Genomic DNA, 21,912 nt, shown 5'->3' with positions numbered 1-21,912 from the left:
TTTAGTTTTACATTTCCATCAAAAGAAAACACTAAGTTGAAAAGAAAAGAAAAGAAAAGAAAAGAAAAGAAAAGAAAAGACTAAGTGATTTTTAACAGTCAATTACACAGCTACCAGAAGAGGAGCCTTCCTCTTCTGTAGTTCATACTCATGTTTTGATAAACTCACACACATCCATTTATAAACGTAAAACAAGCTACTTTAACATCTATAGGTTTTTGCAAAGAAATAACTTTTTAACAAGGAAAATTTTTTCCAAGGTCAAAGAAAAATTAGTTACATGGGCACTCAGTATACCACCAAAGTTAAACTAATGCAAAATACTCTGCCAAGAGGGTCAACCAATTCTACCACTTCTCATGTGTTAGAATTCTGCTGTATTAACTATCGCTTCAAAAAATGGGTATCAAAGACAAGACCTTGTAAGTCTTCTCATTACATACTGGTTTAATTCATAATGACACTTAATTTTTTTTTTACAAAAATACTAGAATATGTTGCCTTCTCCTCAGGAATTACAGATTTTAGGAACATAGTAAGTTTGTAATTAAAATTACATTCATGATGAAAAGACTATTTATGACTTCTGCTTCCAGACAAAATGAAAGAGATCTACTTTTCTCTATTCTTTCCATTAAGTGTAAGTAAAAGCTCTTGATATCATACATAAAACAAACATAAAAGGACTCAGAAAGGTGGTGAGAAAGAAGAAGACAAGGTAAGGATTTCAAGACCCAAAAAAACAACAGAGTGGTGAATTTCTGCATTTTCTTTTTGTCTTATACAACCTGGACTGGATGTTAGAATATTTAGTATCCTGGGAATGCCAATAAGTATGGGGTGGGGGAAAGCCTCCAGAAAGCCTGCTCTCTCTAACCAAAGGGCCAGAAAAGGAATAACTTGGCAAGACAGAAATTGTTTAGACAATAACTGCCCTACTCCAGCTGAATACCATGGAAAAACTGGCAGACGCACACCTCACCCCCATCAGCAAAGGTCAATTGGGGAGCCTAGACTTCTACTCTTGCCAGACTGGAAGGAGGTAACCCAATTCCCCTACAGGGAACAAGTGCACCCAGCCCGTGGCAGGTGCTCAATGTATTTCAGTTGACTTTATAAATGAACGAATCCCTTACATTGTTAGTATTTATCGAGAATCTTTCCCAGGACTTCGCCCACTTTCCCTGGTCAGCCTTTACTTCTATGGCTTTAATTACATCTGTATACCGATGACTCCCCAATCTCTGTCTCCTACCCTCTCCTGCTGATCATCAGACCCATTTACAAGTGCTTACTGGACAAGTTAAGTGCCTCTGAAAGTCCCACAGGCAATTCAAATTAACCATGTTTAAAATGGAACTCATTAACCTTCTTTAAGTATATTCATCACATTCACACTAAAAATATAGTCTTTCCTAAAACAGGTCACATTCATACTACCTTCCTACTTTACTTTATTCTCAAATTCTTGAATGAATTTATCCTCAAATAGTCTCTATCTTCAACGCATTTAAATCTAGCTTCCATCCTGACCAGGCCAGTGAAAGCAACCTCACAGAAGCTGATGCAAGAGATCAATGAATTCTCTCGACTGTACTGTGGACACCTGCACCTCGGCCCCACTCCGCAATGACCGTTAGTTTTGCCTCAAATCAATCTCAGTTATTTTTCTACTGCATTTGTGCAAAATCACTCTAGTTGGTCTTTCTGCAACCAATCTTTCTCTTTTTTGTCTAGTTCCCCCTTCACATTGCTTAGAGAACTATCTAAATTACAAAACCACTACCTTCTAAAAAATAAGTTGGTGGTCTCTGCCTAACAGCTAAACTCAAATTCCCAGCAGCGCGCACACACACACACACACACACACGTTTTTTCAGCCTCCCTGCCCACCACTTCCACTTTGAACTGTAAGCATTTCCTGAAACACCAGGCCCTTTTATGTCCTGAATACTTGGCTTCCTCTGCCTGCAATTCCTTTTCTTCTTATTTACCATAAACAATCACACCTCCAGTGAACACGTGCCGTATTACACCTACGACAACACTTGCTATGTGGCACAGGCACTGCGTATGTTATTCCCTGCAGTGTGCTACAAATATTTTATTTTATTTATTTTATTTATCAAATGCTTATGTAATGTTCAAACACTGATCCCTGGAGCCAGGACTCAATGGTGGCAGTGGCTAGTCTTCTATATATTGGTTTCATTTTCCTGTCTGTCTGTCCCCAATTTGACCATAACTCTTCCTGTGCCCACTGCGTGGTATGCTACCCGGCATGCATAGGTACTTCTTAAGTATTTGCCCAGAGTGAATAAGTAAATGTTCCATTTCCTGCTGTTCAGCTAAATCAATTCCAGTATTCAATGCAATGATACGCTATAGCCGAATTAACTTTATATCCATTCAATTCTTCACATACATACTGAAATTATCAAAAACTATTCCTAATGTATTATCTACTATTTTTTTCTTAATAAGAGTTTCTGAAGCTGGGAACTTCGTATCATCTTCCAACAATAGTCCTTGTTTTCTCAGACATTTCACTATAGGACTCGATTCTGAATTTTTCTTATACTTAAACAATGACAATATTACGGATAAAGACATTTAAGAAGTTTTTCAAATATTTCTTATCTTTGACAGTTAAGCCTGCTTTTTTTTCTTTTTAGTCTTTTTGGGGGGGGGTAGATTGTTATTTATTTACCTTAATGGGGGGATATTGAGGATTGAGCCCAGGACCTCATGCAAGTCAAGCATGCACTCTACCACTAAGCTATACCCTCCCCCGCCTAAATCTGCTTTTTGATGTGACCATGTTACGATAGCAGAACTTTCTTAAACCTAAATTATGCCAGGGTTTAAAATTAACTAATAATTCTATATGTGGAAATGAGTAAACTGCATTACTAATAGGATGTTTTATTTGTGTAGTCTCTCAAATGTGTACTTACATAACCAAATTATGTCTTTGAATAAAATCTAAAGCTCCTTCCAGCTCAAAAGAGAATTCTTAAATGACTCAGACTCATGTGTGTATACAGTGGAAGGCATAAATAAATTTACTGATGAAATCTATGACTAAACCAAAACAGTATCCAGAAGACCATGGACTACCATGGACACCAGTCCTACCTTTAGGATGAGGCTCCAATTACTATACACGTTTGGTTTAAAAGAAAATAAATATTTGTAAGGAAAAAGCAAAAGTGTGCCAGGCACTTGTGCTGCATCATAAAACAATGTATGTAATGCGTCCTTCACTATCTGATACATAACAAGGCAGTCAATAAACATTAGTTTCATTTCCTTGTTTACGCATATATCTCCTAATGCCTCTGGTATGTTAGAGTAGTTTTCTCAGTGTGCAGAAATTCTTTACATGCAGTATTCCACATACTGTTCTCTTTCTCCAGGGCTGTCCTGGGTAAGAAGAGAGTAATACATTTGAAATTTTAAACGCTGTGATTCATGAGAAAAATCTCAGCCATGGCTGAATGCTGTAGAGAAGGAAATAGGTAATTTCAACATGACTTAGAATGAACATGGATGTCTGGATACCAGCCCAACAAGAAGGCACCTGATGGGTACTACAATTAATCTTCAGTTACAAAGGAAAACTATCACATCATCACCAACCTTTTCTAGCAAGAGGACATGAAATTCACCTTTAGATGAAAAACAATTTCCTTTTCTTCAAATTGTTTGAAGAAATGATTAATTACTGATTTTCAAATAATGCCAGATAGAGTGCTAATTATGGGTTGAAATCTCTTCTGATACAAATGGAAAAGGCTACAGATATTTCTACTTGGGTGTGACACGTGACGGCGGCCATTTTTTCCTACACCATGCTGGCTCATTTCAGATCCACATACAATGTTAGGGCATAGTTTATGCAGTAATAATGGACTGTTTTACTCAAGGCCTGCTTGATTCTTACCTGTACTACTGTTACTCATCACAGTATGCTTTTATATGCATCAGGATTTCTTTCTTCAACTGTAATGTTCTTCTCTAAAGAGTTGGAAGTTTCAGCAAAGTGAGCTGATCTGTAATTCTACTGGTCTGTATGGAGTACAGTTATGTAATGTGTAGTATGCATACCCTTGGTGGTTTGGACAAATATATCAAGGCCTAAAGAAACCAAAGCCAGGAAGTCAGTTTGCGTGAATGTGGGCTGCCTATCTGAAGAATAAACCTGCATTTTAGGGTCACTATAGGAAAACCAAGGCTTCAGGAGAATTCTTCCAGTTTCTCCAAGATCTTTGGAAAACAGTACATGCTAAATCCGAGAGAGATTTTTAAGAAGTAACTATAAATTAGAGCAGAATCTCCTGACCCCACACCAAACCTCTAAATGTATTTTGCTCACTGTACTCTGAATAATTTCTCATCACTTTTACAGCCATTGTGTAACAGTATAGAAGAAAATTTGGGCTCAGAAGTGACATGGTATAAGTTATGTTTCAAGGACAAATTAGAAACTTATTTCTAAGTGGAGAAGCATTATATCTTTCTCCATATTTTCCTATTAGAAATCTACAAAATTTTATTTATATTGGTCTTCAAAAAAACATGGATCCCCCATTCTTCAAAAAAAAAAAAAAGCTACTGCAAATAGCCACTTTAATGATAAATATATGTATTACAAAAAGTGAGGTATAGGGAAGATAAGAAAAAAGAGAAAGGAAAAAGGTTGATTCTCAAATTGGCCAAGCCCCACCTCAATGTAATCTATACTGAGGTCATATTAAAATACGCTGTACGTCATACATATCAAAAATAAATACTTAAAGAAAGCCCATAACCTATAAAAGAAGCCTGCTATAACCATGTTAAACTTCAAAACAGGAGACATAGTTGAAATGTATTATGTTTGAATTGTATTTGAAAAGAAAGTTTTAAATTTAAATAGATATTTCTAAGCCTTCTACTGACATTCTCTTCTTGCTAAAAACGACACAACACCTAAAACTCACGATAATGAAAAGCCCCCCTTTAAACACTCCTTGAATTTTATAAAATAAACTAATTATAGTTTAACTAAGATACCAACGAAGTGCTTCTTTACTTCTTCATGTGAGAAAAACAAATCTAGTTTATCATATTTTACTCTGAAGATTTCGAACACAACGCTGTTCAATGGATGACAATCGCAAGGAGGGGCACAGACTAGAAAGTTAAAATTAAATCCATCAAGAAAGGAGAATTTACTAAAACAATTCATTTTAATTTCCAATCTAATTGTTTTTCTAATGGCTCATTTAAACAATGGTGCTGCTTATATTTAATTATACAAAGAAATTTCTAATATAATAAGTATGGAAGAGCATATGATAGATGCAAAAACTTAGAAAAATGTAAATTATAACACAACAAAACAGTCTTCTACTTCAGTTCGAATGCACAGCATTTCAAAAATGTCTCCTCCATAATAATTTTCTTTAAAAAGTTGAATGATTTTGAAACATTCTGGCATTATAATTAAAAGGTATCAAAGAATGCACCAGGAACCCTGAATGCTATGGTTTAACTATATTTCAATTGAATTTTTATGAAATGCATAGACATTATAGAAGCATACTGACTGAGCTGTGCAAAGTCTGAGGTTCACAGAACTGTTGATACAAGAATTTTTTTTCTTAAAAAACAATAAATCAATAAGAATATTCAGGTTCTAAAAGAGGATATTTAAAAATGCACTCAATAAAATTTCAAAGAAATAAGTATTCACTTTTGATAGAGATCCAAAAGCTTGCATCTAAAATGCAATGATAAAAACTTTAGGGGAGTCCAAGCAAGGATAAAAGAATTACTGAGAATGTGCAAGAGTTCAGTCATATTCTGACCTGGGAAGTGAGCTTTATTAATAATAACTTTAATTGTATAATAATTTTAATTATTTTGTAGATTTAAGCAAAAGGATGTGAGCTTAATACCTACATTCTGGTGAGCAAATAAGCTTTCTGTAATTTATAAATTTCAGTTAAAGAGTGGATAATGAAAAAAATTTAAAAGTTAAAACAACTTAGTTTTCAGTACACTGATATATTTTTTACTTTGTAATACAATATAGCTGTCACATACAATGGCTCTGGTAGGCTTAAATCAAATGTCAATGGGCACAGAAGGCCAGAGAAGAGTTTATACAATATTCCGTAAGCAATAATATCTATTCAGTGTGCAATAACAAAATTGTAGAAGCACTAACCTAGAAACACAGAAAAGGAATTTATTATAGTCCTTAAATTCTAGAAATAAAAATAACACAACAGCATGTAATTGATAACAAGCTGGCCCTATAATTTCTAAACTACAGTCCAATTAAAGCATTTAAGAAACAGAGCAATCTACATGTTTTTTTTTACCAGGTAAATATACCTGAGAAAGTTACCTATAAAGAAATAGGCTTTAAAACTCTTAACCACAAAGACTCTTCTACCGCGACATTATGAGGATGTGCTGTGTACCTGACGGCACAGGAAGCCATTTCCCACGGACATTCTGTTCACCCACAGCTGCAGGTTGCCGTCCGTCAGCGACACAATATTTCATAACAACACCAAGCTCATTTGACCAAAGAAGCGTCATAATGTTTTAAAACCATCTGTTATATTCATTAGTATGTAAAAATCACAGGACACAAATTTGGAAATGTTTAACTTGTCCATAAATAAGAGTATATTAACTCAGCATTAAGCTTAAAAAAAAGGGGGGGGGGGGAGCTGAGTAGTCAGCCCAGATGTAGGGAAAACAGATTCTACATTTTGACTAAAGGAAATGTATTTTTAAATTACAGTTGTTGTCATTGCCAGGAATTAACAAATAAATATAAATTCAAAAATGTACGTAGTTCTTCTGGCAGCAAAACAACATCCACCATGATAACATCTCCAAGCAAAAAAGCAGTTGTGAGTTGAATGCAACTTGTGCTTCGTTTCCATAAAAATGCAAATGCAGTGTAACTCTCAGACACTTCTCAGTGACTGGATTTGTAAGTAAACTGAGTTCCTTTTCATTACAGTTTATTTCTAGTTCATCCTTTGCAGATTATAGATAGAATTAAAAACTGCTTAGTTTTTTTTCCAGTACTTTAACTGTATGAACCACTGTTTTATTTTAAACAGGGATTCGTTGTTATTCTTAAGGTAAACAACAGAAACGAGTTCTAAAATTTTAAGTTTTAAATTAAGTGTTTAAAATTTCAGGTGACAGAGCCAACAACTGGTAACAGCTTTTTAGAGTTCATAATTAATAGCCTAATTAAAAACACTAATGACTACCTGGCAATAGATTTGAAAGAATCAGGTTTCTGTAAAGGCAAACAAACAAAAACAACATGCAAAAGACTCCCCAAAACACATGATCTTCTCTCTTATACCTAAACTTGTAAAATTTTTATAAATACATGATCATTCTACACAATACAGATCTTCTAGAGCATTTCTAAAGGAAATTACAGCTGCTGGTCTTAAGGAATAAGACTAAGATGGAAAAGGGGGTAAAAATAGTGAAATCTGAGGGAACAAAGAATAAATAAGGAAAAAAAGTTTCCATCTCCAAATTCACGCACACAACAAGTGGACTATAAGCCAGTTTCAGACTGCCCAGTGAAACAGAATTGTTGGTATCATCCGAGGCAGGTACCATCCCAGATGGTTCAAACACGATCCAGTAAAACAATATATGTTTTATGCCTCAAACAACTAGAAAGCATTTATTATTGTTCTAACATCATGTTTAATTAACTCCTAAGATAATAGACTTCGAGGACGTTGTACCTTAATGGTATACCTGAATCACCACTAACAATAGAATGCCAAATTCAAAACTGCTATGAAACTAAAATCATCATTAGAAAAACTCAACCTTACTGTAAAATGAGGGAGAACTTAGTGCTAAATACTAATACCAAATGTATTAAGGCAAAATTTTTGTTTGTGGAAGAGAGTGAGAGAACAGATGCACCCAATCAAGACCAACCAGAAAGACACAACAGAGAATGAAAAATGTAAAAAAGAAAAAAAAAAAAAAAAGAAGAAGAAGGAAATGGAGGAGAGCCAGGCAGCAAGAGAATTATTGGAGAGAATGAAAAAATTTTTACATGAGGCATGTGCATATGGTTCGTTTTTCTGTCCTCCGTGTTCCTAATCATTTTCAACGTAAGTGGCATACAAGTTACACCAGCAGGCAAGAATGAGCTTTCTGATGGATAGAGATGGAGGATCTGGGGCTAATGAATTGCTTTGTTTTCTTGTTTTTGCTTTTAATTCATACCTGAAAGCCTTGAATCCTTGCTAAATATTCCAGTTGTTTTGAAGGTTGTACTGGAGAACAAGGGGGAGTAGGAGAACTTCCTTTTAAACCTATGGCTTCAGCTGTAGGAGGTGCTCCATTCATAAGGAGTTCCCTGGCAATTGTGGCTGAACTATTCGATGTGGGAGATATACTGAAGAAAGAGCTTGAGGGTTGGTTCATATCTTTGGGTGACAAATAGCCTAGAGTAGTGCCAGAGATTACTTTGTGGCGGCTGGCTTCCATCTCTTGATAAACATCAGGAGACAAATGAAGAATTCCTTTTGGAGCTATAAGTAAAATAAAGGGACATTGTTATTACACTTAAAATAATTGAAACAGAAACATGTTATAGCATTATTAATGCAAGGATTTCACTTGGTACGGTGACAAAGCAATGAGACACTGTCCATCGAGCGTCTTCCCCAAACTTGCAGAGGCAACTGCAGTCTCCTGTTCGTATGTTTCAATACGCCTAAAATCATTAGTTTAAGAAATCCACAAAAGTGACTTCGGGCAAAGTGTATGTGGTAGGCAAGCTGCGGAGGAACAGGGCTAACTGACGTGTGGAAGTACAATGGGGGATAAGGTTAGGAATGTGCATGGACTTTACCCTGCAATTTAATATTTTATGATCTCATAAGAGACACAAAATCCCTAACATATGCAGCAAGTGAGCCACAGTAGGTAAAACGAAGGCTGGATCAGTCCAAACCGTCTGAGGAACAAACTCACATATCCAGTGGCCCACTGGTGTTCTCTCCACAAGGATGTCCCACTGTCAACTCTACCTCATGAACGTGTCACAAAGTGACAGAGCATCTTCTTCCCCAAACTGTCTATCTGGCTTATCCCATTATGGTACCGCTATCTATCTGCTCAGTTGCTCAACCGAGGCTCCTGGCAACCATCTTCGACTCAATCTGTCTCTGCGTCATCAAGTGCACTAGTTCAGGCCAGGCCAGGCCATACCCAGGTTCTGTTACCAAGAGGAGTGAGCCCGGGCCTGTGCCATCCGTTGGTGGGGCCGCAGGCATATAAAAGCACTTTCCTTTGACTACTACCTGTCTCAGGGATGTTTCAAACCACATTTCACGCTGCTTGTTCTAACATATGTGGATTAGGTATTAACAACCCTCAAATCATGATATTATCTTTTACGCTTCCTGATAAATCACCACTTTTGGCGAATGTGCTCTGACAGACACAACTTAATTCCCTTGGTCTTGCTCCTCCCGGTTCCCCCGTTAACTTCCTGATTCAGGCCCTCAGTGTTTCTCGCCCGGGCTACTGTGACCCTCACTAAGAGGTTTCATGGCTACTAGTCCCCCCAGTATCTATTTCCCAAAATGGATTCTGTAACATAGTCCCCATATACAATGGTTCCATGATAAATTAAATATAGGAAATAATGCAAATGATATTACACATAAACATCCCTTTTGGAGGATTAAAAATGTACACTAGCAAAGCAAAGACTCCAAGAAGTCCAAAAGAACACAAATCTATTCAAACCAGGATTTCCCAAATTTATTTTATACCCAGGCTTTTCAAATAACATTAATAACACCTAACACTTTGGGAACTGCTAAGGCTAGCCATTCTTTTACTTTAAAGTCTTTACTGGCTCCTCATCCCTTGAGCTATAAAATCAAACTCTTTAAGATGACTTAGGAAGCCCTTAACAATCTGGCTCCCTCACCTCTCTATCCTCATCTACTAAGATCTTCAGGAAGAGCCACGCTCCAGTCGTGCAAATATAGGCACACTTCTTCCAACACTCTGGCCTGTTGGAGGCCATCAGATCTTTATTTCCACTGCTCGGTCACACACACGCACATGCACACACCCCACAGTTAAGCTCCTACCGCTAGGTTCCAGGTACTAACGAATACTGTCCTGACTCAAGTCACACACTTTGTCCCTGGGAGAGGAAACTGAAAGAGATGGGTAACAGAATGTGGGAAGTGCCCCTGCAGAGATGGGTTAGGGAGCAGTGGCAATCCGGAAGGCAATCCGAGAAGCACTCGGAGCTCGGGAAAGGCTTCCTGGAGACAGATGATACTGACAGCAGATTTCAAGGGATGAGAGGAATCAGGCCAAGGAAGGAGAGAACTGAAGGCAGAGGGAGACACGAGCAAATGCAGGGGTCAGCAGTGTGCTCCAGGGAACCTCAACTCTCGAGCAGAAAGAGGGAGGTGGAAACTGTCAAAAGGTGAAGTGGGAGGCAAGAAGGGGCCAAGCTCCAGGGGACTTGATCCCAATGGCATTAAAACATACCAGAGTTGTTTTTAAAAAATAATTTATAGAGCTTAAAATAATATAGCAATTCTATTTTATGGATTTATTTTATGCCTTTGTGTTGGCTTTATAATCAGGAAGAAATTTCAATAAAAATTTTAAAAAGAAAACATATACATTGGGAAAAAGTACAGATAGCCAGAGGAAACTACTTTTAATATTTTGCTTTAAAAACATACTTTTAGTCCTTTTTCCTTTACACTTGTTAACTTTGAAATATAAGTTAAGACACAGAAATACCACATGATCCTTTTGTTGTTTACAGAATAACATGCTTCTACTAATAATTTTAAAGCTTAAAATTTCATTATATGAATTGTTTCCTCAGACAATTCTGCATTGTTGGACATCTAATTTGTTTCCTTTTTTGCAATTAAAACAACAATACACTTTTTTTTTGGAAATTAACCCTTATTTACATGAAAATTGACTTCTTTAACTTAGAAGCAGAGCTGCTAGTTCAAAGAACATGCATGTAAGTTTTTTGACACTAACAAATTGCTCCAAGTTGGTACAACTCCAATAGCTGTCCCAATGCCACACTTCTGTATTAATATATGAAAGTTTCTTTTTCCTATTTTGGTATTGGATATTATTTAAAAAAAATCTTTGCCACTGCTCTCTGTTAGCGTAGAAAGTGGTGAAGATTTTTTAATAATAATATCCAATACCAAAATAGGAACAAATGTATTTTTAGCCCCTGAGTTCGATCATCAATAGCCAATGGTTTAATCACTCATGCCTATGGAACAGAACTCCACAAAACCCCATCAATGATGAGGTTTGGAAAGCTTCTGAGTTTCAAACACATCCATATGCTGGGAGCAGGGTGCTCCCCAACTCCATGGGAACAGAAGCCTCTATGCTCTACACCTTTTTGGGTCTCTTCCTGTGTACCTCTTTGTCTGGCTTTTCATTTTATATCCTTTATAATAAACCAGTGATAGTAAGTATCTTTCTGCATCCTGTGAGCTGTTCTAGCAAATTATCGAACTTGAGAAGGGGGTTGTGGGAAACCCTTGAATTTAAAGCCAGTTGGTCAGGAGGACAGGTGGCAACATGGGACTTACGACTGGTATCTCAAGTGGGGCATCTTGTGGGACTGAGCCCTTACCCTGGGGGGGGGGGGTCCTGCACTAATTCCAGGCAGTGTCAGAACTGAACTGTAGGACACCCTATTAGTGCCTGGAAAGTTGGAGAATTGGTTGGTAGGGGCAAAAAGATCTCTATACATTTGGTATCAGAAGTCCAGTAAAAACTATGTCAACACTGATCAAACTGTACATATGATGTGGAATTTACTGCACTTCAATTGTACCTCAACAAAGTTGTAAAAATATTTGCCAATTTGATTAAGTGAAATGTCATATTTTTTCACTAGCTGCACAGATACCAAAAGTTAATTCTTATTTAAAGAATAACTTAATGTGTGACTCTAAATTCTAGACTCAACTTAAGAAATCAAGAAACTAACAGCATTATTTCAGCACTGTTATTATACAGCAGTAATGGGCTGCCAACAGCAATATTAGAAAGCAACAAAAATGCTCCCCCAACACTCAAGAGAGGCATTACATCACAGTATAAGAACTCATGCAGAGTTCAGGCTCCCTTATTCTGCAGTAATGCCTGCACTGACTTTCCTTCATAAATAAAGAAGATTCCTTTCTACAGAGCTCAACTAATATAATAGTCATTGAAAGGGTGTAAAGATACTTGTGGATTTATATGGTCAACTATCAAATGATTTTCAACGTGAGCATTGTAACAGAGTCTATGGATTAGTCACAATTCACATAGGATCCTTCTGTTGTAAATTTAAGTCACTTTTCAGTAGAGTCAAGACCTAAAAGTAGAATCAAAGAGGAATTTAGGGGATGCATATTTAAGGACTTTCAACTGCCTCCTGAAAAACTATATCAATTTATACTTCCATTAGCAGTGTGCGACTAAACTTGTTTCTCCACACTTCTGTAGAAACAACCAGGTTTAGTTATTCTGAATCATTTCTGCCACTTCAACACCTCATTGTTATCCTAACTGATCACCGCGCAAACTTTTTCTCACGTGACCACCTTGGTCACATGCCTTTCTTCCCTGTTGGTTCTGACCTCAGTTTTGCTCATGGACATGGAAGGCATTCCCTTCCTCAGGCTTGTTACATCGGTCATAGTCACCCTCCATCTGCAGGTGTCCCAAACCCATTCTCCCATCATCAATCCTTCGTCCTGGATTGTGCCTTTGATGCTCCCATCCTAGTGCTGTCGATCTGTAACCACCGCACACGGCTACACCAGACACAAGACTGGCACTAATCTAGCACTTTACATGCATTATCTCCTTTAATCCCCACAACCACCATATGAAGTGGGTTTTTATTTCTTTACATTAGAGATGAAAAAACTGAAGCACAGAAAAGTCATGAAACAGCCAAGGCTGTATGGATAATGAGTAGCGATGCTGGATTTTTAACTCCAGGTGTCTGTCACGAGAGCCTGGATACCTAATCAGTACATTAAATGGAATCCTAAAAGACCAAGTTGGGAACAAAACGCAATGTCCAGCCAGTTCCAAACATGCAGGTGAAATCCAGGAAGTAAACTCCCTGGCTGGGGTGTGCCCAGATTGGCTCCACAGCTGATCCACGTCGTCATGGTTGTCCTAAGTATTCCAGAGACGGCCTCACCAAAATCTCCATGAATTGTTTGATGTACACACAGGACTTCAGAAGCCCAAACTTGCCAGGGACTGTGACGCTTATACATGAAGAACACCAAGCCATGGGGACCATTTTACTTGTTTTTCCCACTAGGTTTCTGCTTCCTGCAAATGGATACATAAACATTCTGGCCCGCAAAGCCTCCAGCAGCATTTTCGTGGAGCTCTAGTTCCTACTGGAGGAGTCATAGAGAACACTGTGAATTGAGATCTTCTAAAAGGTTTTATCACACGCACTGATAAGCAAACTTAGTGGACCCTTGCCTTTCGATATTCACTAATGTCAGGACTCTTCCAGGGAGGCTGAAGAACACAAATGCTGATGAGTAATAAGTGGTATCAGGGGTATCAGAACAACAGCGCAAGCCAACGTAGCAAAAAAGGTAACACTACTTCCCTGGTACAAGTGATTAATGCCAGTCTACAAACAGGGATTTCTCTGCGAGTCCATGGAATGAGTGCAGAGCTACTGCTTCATAAAATGAACTTGTCATTTTTTTAACATTTTTATTGATTTATAATCATTTTACAATGTTGTGTCAAATTCCAGTGTTCAGCACAATTTTTAACTTGTCATTTTTTATACCCAAGCTCTGTGAGAAAAATCTTACTGTGTGTTTCCATAAGTCAGCTTGAATTCTTGCCACAATACTGTTGGACAAAAAGTTTTGTTTATAAATACTCAAAATACCCAACAATACTCCCTACTCCTGTCATGGTGAGTTTTTCATAACAGAAAAATTATAATTCATATAGAGGTAAAATACTTTGGTAAATGAGAGAAAGAGCAGAAATGGTGGTGGCTTCTTCTGATTGAGATTTAGCATATGTGGGTAGACTAGTTCTATATACCATCAAGGATGATTTATCAAAATTTAAGAAGAAAATCAATTATTTGTATGTTTTGAAAGCTGATGCCTCAGAAATTTATTCCTTCTTTGATCAGATAGACATTTTGTTTAGTACTATGTCAGAAGTCAAGTCCTGCTTCCTGGTTGGCATCAATTATCTTAAAACACACCCATTTTTTGGGAAATGTGTGCCTGCTAATTTAGAACTGGATATCTGAAGAGTTAGTTGGTTGCTACTGGCAAAATAGATTCTTAATGAGTCTTTTTTCCCCAATCTTCTTTTGTCTAAAGTTTCAAGTGGCAGCCAGGTATAAATATGTTATGTGACTGCTTTCCTGTTGGTAAAAGTCCACCTTTCCTAGCATTTGCTATTCATTAAATTTGTGTGTCTTGATGGTGACAAAATCTTTCTAACCTGTTCAATAAACCTTATCTTTAAAATTCAAAAAAAAATTACAATTAAAAAAATTCTTAAAACCTAGAAAATGAACTGCTGGCTCAAAACAGGAAATTTAAGAAAAGGATGAGCCAGAACAGCAAAATTTATCAGTTTGATAATGACTTTTTAAAAAATCATTTATATGAAAACTCACAAAATCCAAGCAAGGTCTGTAGTCTAGTTCACTGTATTGTACCCACATCAGTTTCCTGGTTTTGATCATGTACTACAATCATGTAATATGTCACCACTGGGAGAAGCTGAGTGATGGGTACACACCACCTCTCTGTACCATTTCTACAACTTAAAAAAGTTTTAAATCCCCAATTACATGAAAGCACTGTTTTGCTGCTCTGGGCCTCTCCCTTTACAGAGGCCCTAGAACAAGGCAGTGTGAGACATCAAGGTGGAGAGGCCGGTGGCACTGATCCTAGAGGTGGCACTGGTCCCAGATGCAGCCCTGAGGAAAAGCAGGCATGGCAATGTGTTCTCCTCGAGTCTGCAACTTTGACCACTGCCTCACCTCGTGTGCAGCCCTGGCTCCCCAGTCTCTGGCTGCTTGACCTTTGGTTCCGTGAAAGTAAGGGAGATCCTGATGGGAGTGTGGGTCCCAGGGCTGGGGTTCTAATCTTTGTCAGGGAAGCTTGAGGTCATTTATTAGGTGAGAGCATATGTGACCCAAGAAGGAAGCTACTGGACTACTACAGTTGTTCTCCTGGAGTGCAGGGGTAGACAATCCAAGCTGTCAGGCTGTTAGGATCTCAGAAATCTCCTCTTCCCATAGCCTGGTTGTTGAGATGCAATGGAACAGGTGGCTATTTTTATGGGACCTAACCTCTCCTTTCCCACACAGCTCAATATCCATCTGGTCTTCCAGCCAAGGGCCTTGGGTCCCTGGTTCTGCCTAATTTTAAGCTAATTAAGTTAATAATACAAAATTTGAAGAAAACTTCTGAAAACTAAACTGAAAAAGGAAAATATTGACTAAGAGCAATACAATGAAAAAATAAAACAAACAGGTGAATAATTTGTTAGAAGTTTCTTTTTCAGGTCAGTCTCAGAATCACCTTGGAAGGTAAAGTCTCAACTTGGCAAAAATCTGGTCACATCTCATGGTCTAGATGAGATTAAAACGGTCTAGATTAAAAGAAACAGCTACACTTAAATAAGAGTCATTACTGAACCAATGAGCAAAATGATGTATTTTAATGTGCTTAAAAAGCATAACTTAAATCAGTGGTGAAAATTAACCTTGTTCTTGCCCTTAGAGTTGGATGAAAGCACTAATTTTGTTAATTTGTGGATTTTATAGGGGTTTGGGGGCTACATTTAACATGATGTATGTGGTAAGTTGTTAATTTGGTGAATGCTTATGAATAAAATTACTGACGAAGAACTTTTTGGAAGATATGCAAGGCTTGTGGCAAGCGCAGTACCAAGAGGGAAGAGCGCTTGGTGCGGTCCTGCCCGCAAAGACGGAGCCCCCGGGCGGAGCCCCGGCGGGACACCACGCGCCGCGGCAGCCAGCTCACCTACCAGCGACTGCGCCTGGCCTGTATCAGCTGTGTGACTGGGTGGGGGTGGGGGGGTCAACAAAATGGCAAATGATCAATTTTCTTTAGAAAAACAAAAAGAACAATAACAGCAACAAAAAGGTTTTATGAATATTCATTTTTTATACGGAACCAAGCTTGAAATGAGCTGGGCAATGCTTGTTCTGCTACACAAATGTGCACCAGCTTAGCCAAGGAAAGGGGCTCGGCAGGGTTTTCAAACCCAGGGTTGAACTGTTATTTTTTTCTGTAAAAGAGAAAAGTAAAAAGTATTCAATGATAATAAACAAGAACCTGAATGTGGTGAATAAACTCACCATTCATCTTAATAATAAAGAAGGTCTCACATAGTTTGGCTTATGGAGAAGAATTGTGTTCAAGGCTCAACATTTTCAATTAAGACAGAACTGTGAATATTTCTCCTGAGGCAGAACTTTTGCAGTGGTAATGAAGTTTGAGAGCAGCTTGTGAAGATAATGAGTCATGTCTGACTGTTAGTTTATTTAGTTTATTCAAATGGGATAAAAACATTGCTGGTAAATGAACATGGTTTTAGTTATCTTTAGTTATCTTTCTTCACAGAAAAAATCCGTTGGCGACTATTTCCCTAAGACTGTAAAAAATACTGAAAAATGGATTATGTAAACTTGCCGCAGGACACAAATGACCAATCTCTCAGCAAGAGACACACACCAAGAAGTGTGGCACAGCAGCTCCAGCACCGCTCCACACTCCTCTGCCAGCGTCCTGAGCACCCGTTACAGAGGGCACACAAAACGGAAGTAACCACAGCTAAGACTCACACAGTCCTCCCCAGAGAGCAGGCTTTACATACACAGCTCAGTAACCCTCACGATGACCCTACGAAGCAGGGATTGTGATGAGCCCCATCTTACAGCTGAAGGCCCTGAGGCACAGAGAGGTTATGTGACTTGCTCAGAGTTTTAGTAAGGGGTCAGCGCTGGGACTGCACAGCACAGGGAACTATACTTAATATCTCGTGATAACCTATAATGGAAAAGAATCTGAGAAAAGAATACACACACACACACACACACACAGAGCCCTCTCCTCAGTTTGCTCACGGGATGGAAGTTCATGTCAGGAAAGGCAAACCAAGAATACCAGAGACTCCCTCCCCTGCCCACAAAGCAAGGGAGCCACTCTCAGGGAAGTAGGCCACTGACCCCGTCCCCACTCTGGAACCGTGACTCAGAAATTCTGCCCAGAGGTGAGGTAGTCCATAAGAACAGAGCTCTGATGCTTTCCCAAAGGGACTGACTTTATTTGAAATGGACAGGAAGTTCAAGCCTAAGGACACTCCTGAAAACTCTGGAGATTTTGGCAGTAAGCAGCTCAGTGGAGTCTGGTAGCTTCAGGAAAAGTACAGCAAGTTACAATGTAAACCCGCTAATTTCCCAGAAAGAACCAGGGAAAGAGACAGCTAAGAAGACTGCCCTTGGGGTCAGAACAAATCTGAAATACTGGCCTCAAAAAACTATCCTGAAAAGGGTAATTTATAATCCAAATTTAATTAAATCATAATGAGAACAATTTATAACCAAGAAAACAAAAGGGCTATATGCCAGCAATTAGTGGATCCTAGCAGCTATGAGTTATACCAACAGATGCAGAAAGCTTAACAGAGATCAGCTAACAGTAGGGAAAAAGAGCCCTACTAAATCTGTCATCCATGTGAGAATGAGCTGCTGAAGATGCTCCCTCTGAGAGGTGACATCAAAGGTATCATTGTGCAAGAAAAATGAACATCACAAAAACAGTTCAGCTTTTCCTCTAAAACCAGGAACAAGGCAACAAGGATCCCCACTTCCGATACTTCTATTCAACAAATACCGGAAGCTCTAACCAGAGCAATTAGGCAAAAAAAGAAATAGAAGGCATGCATGTTGGAAAAGAAGAAGTAAAATTATCTCTATTTGTAGATTATATCATCTTCTATGTAGAAAACATGAAAGATTCCACACACAAAAAATCTGTTAGAATAAATGAATTTGGCAAAGTAGCAAGTATAAAGTCAACACACAAAAATCAGTTGTTTTTCTATACAATAAACAATCTGAAAAAGAAATTATGAAAACAATTACATTTATAATAGTATCAAAAAGAATAAAATATTCAGGAATTATCTTAACTAAGGAGGTAAAAACTTTTATGCTGAAAATTATAAAGCACTGCTGAAAGAAATTAAAGAAAACAAATAAATGGAAAGAGAACCTGTGTTCATGGACTGTGAAATATAATGCTATTAAAATGGTCATACTACCAAAACAATCTATAGATTCAATGCAATTCCTAACTAAATCCCAGAGGCATTTTTTACAGAAATTTAAAAAATTTTTAAATTTATATGGACTACAAAAGACCTTGAATACCCAAGTCAATTTTGAGAAAGAAGAATAAAGCTGGGGGCATCATACTTATTGATTTGAAAATATATTACAAAGCTATAGTAATCAAAACACTAGGGTACTAGCATAAATACAGACATACAGACCAACTGAACAGATTAGAGAGCCACACATATATGGTCAACTAATCTTCAACAGTACCAAGCCTACATAATGAGGAAAGAACAGTCTCTTTAACAAATGGGAAATCTGGATATCTACATGGGCAAAGACACATTTTTTAGAAAGAATAGACATTTCCTCAAAGATGACATACATGGTCAACAGATAAGAAAAAATGCTCAACATCACTAGTGATCAGAAAAACACAAATACAAAATCACAATGAAGTATCACTTGCCATCTGGTAGGATGCTCATTATTTTAACAAAACGGAGATAAGTGTTGACAAAGATATGGAGAAACTGGAACTCCTGTGCACTGTTGGTGGGAATACAATTGGTGTAGCCACTATCGCTGGAGCTACCTCAAAAGATTACAAAAAGAACTATCACATGAAACAGCAATCCCACTTTAGGATATTTACCCAAAAGAACTGAAAACATGATCTCAAAGAGATATTTGTACTCTCATGTTCATTACAGCATTATTCACAATAGTCACGAAGTGGAAGTAATTCAACAATGGCTGAACGGATAAAGAAAATGTGGTGTATATATATATCTCTGTGTGTATACACATACACACACACACACACACACACACACAGTAGAATATTATTTAGTTATAAAAAAGAATGAAACCCCATCATCTGCAGCAACATGAATGAACCTTGAGGAGATGGTGTTAAGTGACATAAGCCAGTCAGAGAAGGACAAAACTACTTGATTTCATACATATGAGGTATATAAAGTAGTCAAACTCATAGAAACCCAAAGTAGAACAGTAGTTGCCAGGAACTGTGGCGAGGGGGAAATAGGGAGTTGTTCAATGATTACAGTTTCAGTCATGCAAGATGAAAAAAGTTCTAGAGGTGTGCTGTACAATGCTGTGCTTACAGCTAACAATTCTGTATTGTACACTTAAAAATGCGTTATGAGGGAAGTTCTCATGTTACGTGTTTTTTATCACAATAAAAAAGTAATAAAATAAAATTTAAAAATAGTAAATATCGTACATATCAACAATGAACAAGTGTAATTTAAAATTAAAAACACAGTATGATTTATATTAGCACCCACCAAAAATGAGATACTTAGGTATAAATCTAACAAAATATGTATAAGACATACATGAAGAAACCTACAAAACTCTGATGAACAAGATCAAGAAAAACTAAATAAGTGAAGAGATATTCCATGTTCATGGATAAAAAGATTCAATATTTTCAAGATTTCAGTTCTTTCCAACTTGACCTATAGACTTCAATTTTGATCCAAATCAAAATCCCAGCAAGTTATTTTATTATTTATTTTATGGATATTGACAAACTGATTCTAAAGTTGATACACGCAGGCAAAAATCCCATAATAGGCAACACAGTATCAAAGGTGAAGAACAAAGTTGGAGGACTGACACTACCTGACTTCAAGACTTACTATAAAGAGACAGTAATTGAGATAATGTGGTATTTGATGAAAAAATAGACAAATAGACCAAGAGAATAGAAGAGCAAGCCCAGAAACAGACCCCCATAAATACAGTTAATTGATCTTTCACAAAGGAACACAGGCAATACAACGGAAAAAAGACAGTCTCTTCAACAAATCGTGTTGGGACAACTGGACACCCACATGTAAAAGAATTAATCTAACCACAGGTTACACAGACCTTACACCGTTCACAAAACTCATAGTCCTAAGTAAGATACACAACGATAAATCTCCTAGAAGATAACATATGAGAAAATCTACATGACCTTGGGTATGGTGATGCCTTTTTAAATATAACACCAAAGACAAGATCCATGAAGGGGGAGGTATAGCTCAAGTGGTAGACTACATGCTTAGCAGGCATCAGGTCCTGGGTTCAATCCCCAGTAACTCCCCTAAAGAAAATTAATAAACCTAAATACCTATCCCCCTAAAAATTCCCAAAAATAAACATTGAAAAATTTTTTAAAGATAAGATCCATGAAAAAATAGTTGATAAGCTGGACTTCATTAAAATTAAAAACTTCTGCTCTACAAAAGACAATGCCAAGAGAATTAAAAGAGAAGTCACAGACCGGGAGAAAATATTTGCAAAAGACACATTTAATAAAGGATATATATTAATATATCCAAAGTATTTTACAAAGAACTCTTAAAACTCAAAAATAAGGTGTCAAACAACTCATTTTAAAAATGAGTCAAAAACCTTAAAAGTCACCTCACCAAAGAAGACATACAGATGGCAAATACCCATATGAAAAGATGCTTCACATCATACGTCATCAGGGAGATGCAAATAAAAACGAGATATCACTGCACACCTATTATAATGGCCAAAATCTGAAACACTAACGTCACTACCAAATACTGGTGAGCACATGGAGTTAAAGGAACTCCCATTCATTGCTGACAGGAAAGGGAAATGGTACAGCCACTGTGGAAAACAGTTTGATGGTTTCTTACAAAACTAAGCATACTCTTAGCATATAACCCAGCAATTACGTTTCCTGCTATTTCTTCAAAGGAATTAAAATCTATGTCCACATAAAAATCTGCACACAGATATTTGTAACACCTAATGATTGCCAAAACTTAGAAGTAATCAAGATGTCCCTGAGTAGGTGAATAAACTGTGATACACCAGACAATGAAATATTACTTAGAGCTAAAAAGAAATAAGCTATCAATCATGAAAAGTCATGGAGTAACCTTAAACGCATATCACCATGTGAAAGAAGCCAATCTTAAAAGGTTACGTATCTGTGATTCTAACTACCTGATATTCTGGAAAAGGTGAAAGTACAGAGACAATAAAAAGAACACTGTCAGAGGTGATGGGAGGTAGGGAGAGAGAAACAGCACAGATTTTTTGGGCAGTGAAAATATTCTGCATGATATTGTAATGATGGATATATGTCATTACACATTTGTCCAAACCTGTTAAATGTACAAAAGCAAGAGTGAACCCCTAAGGTGATCATGATACGTCAATGTAGGTTCATCCTTTGTTTAAAAAAAATATATACATATGTATGTATATATATCATTCTGGTGAGTTATATTGATAATGGGAAAAGTTATGGGGACAAAGGGTATATGAGAAATCTCTGTATCTCCCTCTCAATTTTGTTGTAAATCTAAAACTGCTCTAAAAAATACTTTTTTAAAAATAGCAAAAAAAAAAAAAGGTCTAAAATTTTGTACCAGCATGAAATGAAACATAGAAAA

General features: G+C 37.3%; 1 protein-coding gene across 12 annotated transcripts in view; it reads right to left on the bottom strand.

Annotated features, from left to right (window-relative positions):
• Nucleotides 1-21,912, bottom strand: part of STAU2 (staufen double-stranded RNA binding protein 2) — a 248,593-nt gene that overhangs the window by 103,289 nt on the left and 123,392 nt on the right. For all 12 annotated transcript variants that reach the window (XM_006202410.4, XM_015237707.3, XM_072951789.1 and 9 more), the window contains one exon: nt 8,284-8,591. In XM_006202410.4, the coding sequence (XP_006202472.1) occupies nt 8,284-8,591 (308 nt within the window). The remainder of the gene's footprint in view (nt 1-8,283; nt 8,592-21,912) is intronic.

This window comes from Vicugna pacos, chromosome 29, assembly GCF_048564905.1.
Source record: "Vicugna pacos chromosome 29, VicPac4, whole genome shotgun sequence".
Classification (NCBI taxonomy): Eukaryota; Metazoa; Chordata; class Mammalia; order Artiodactyla; family Camelidae; genus Vicugna; species Vicugna pacos.
This window is presented reverse-complemented; position numbering and strand designations above follow the sequence as displayed.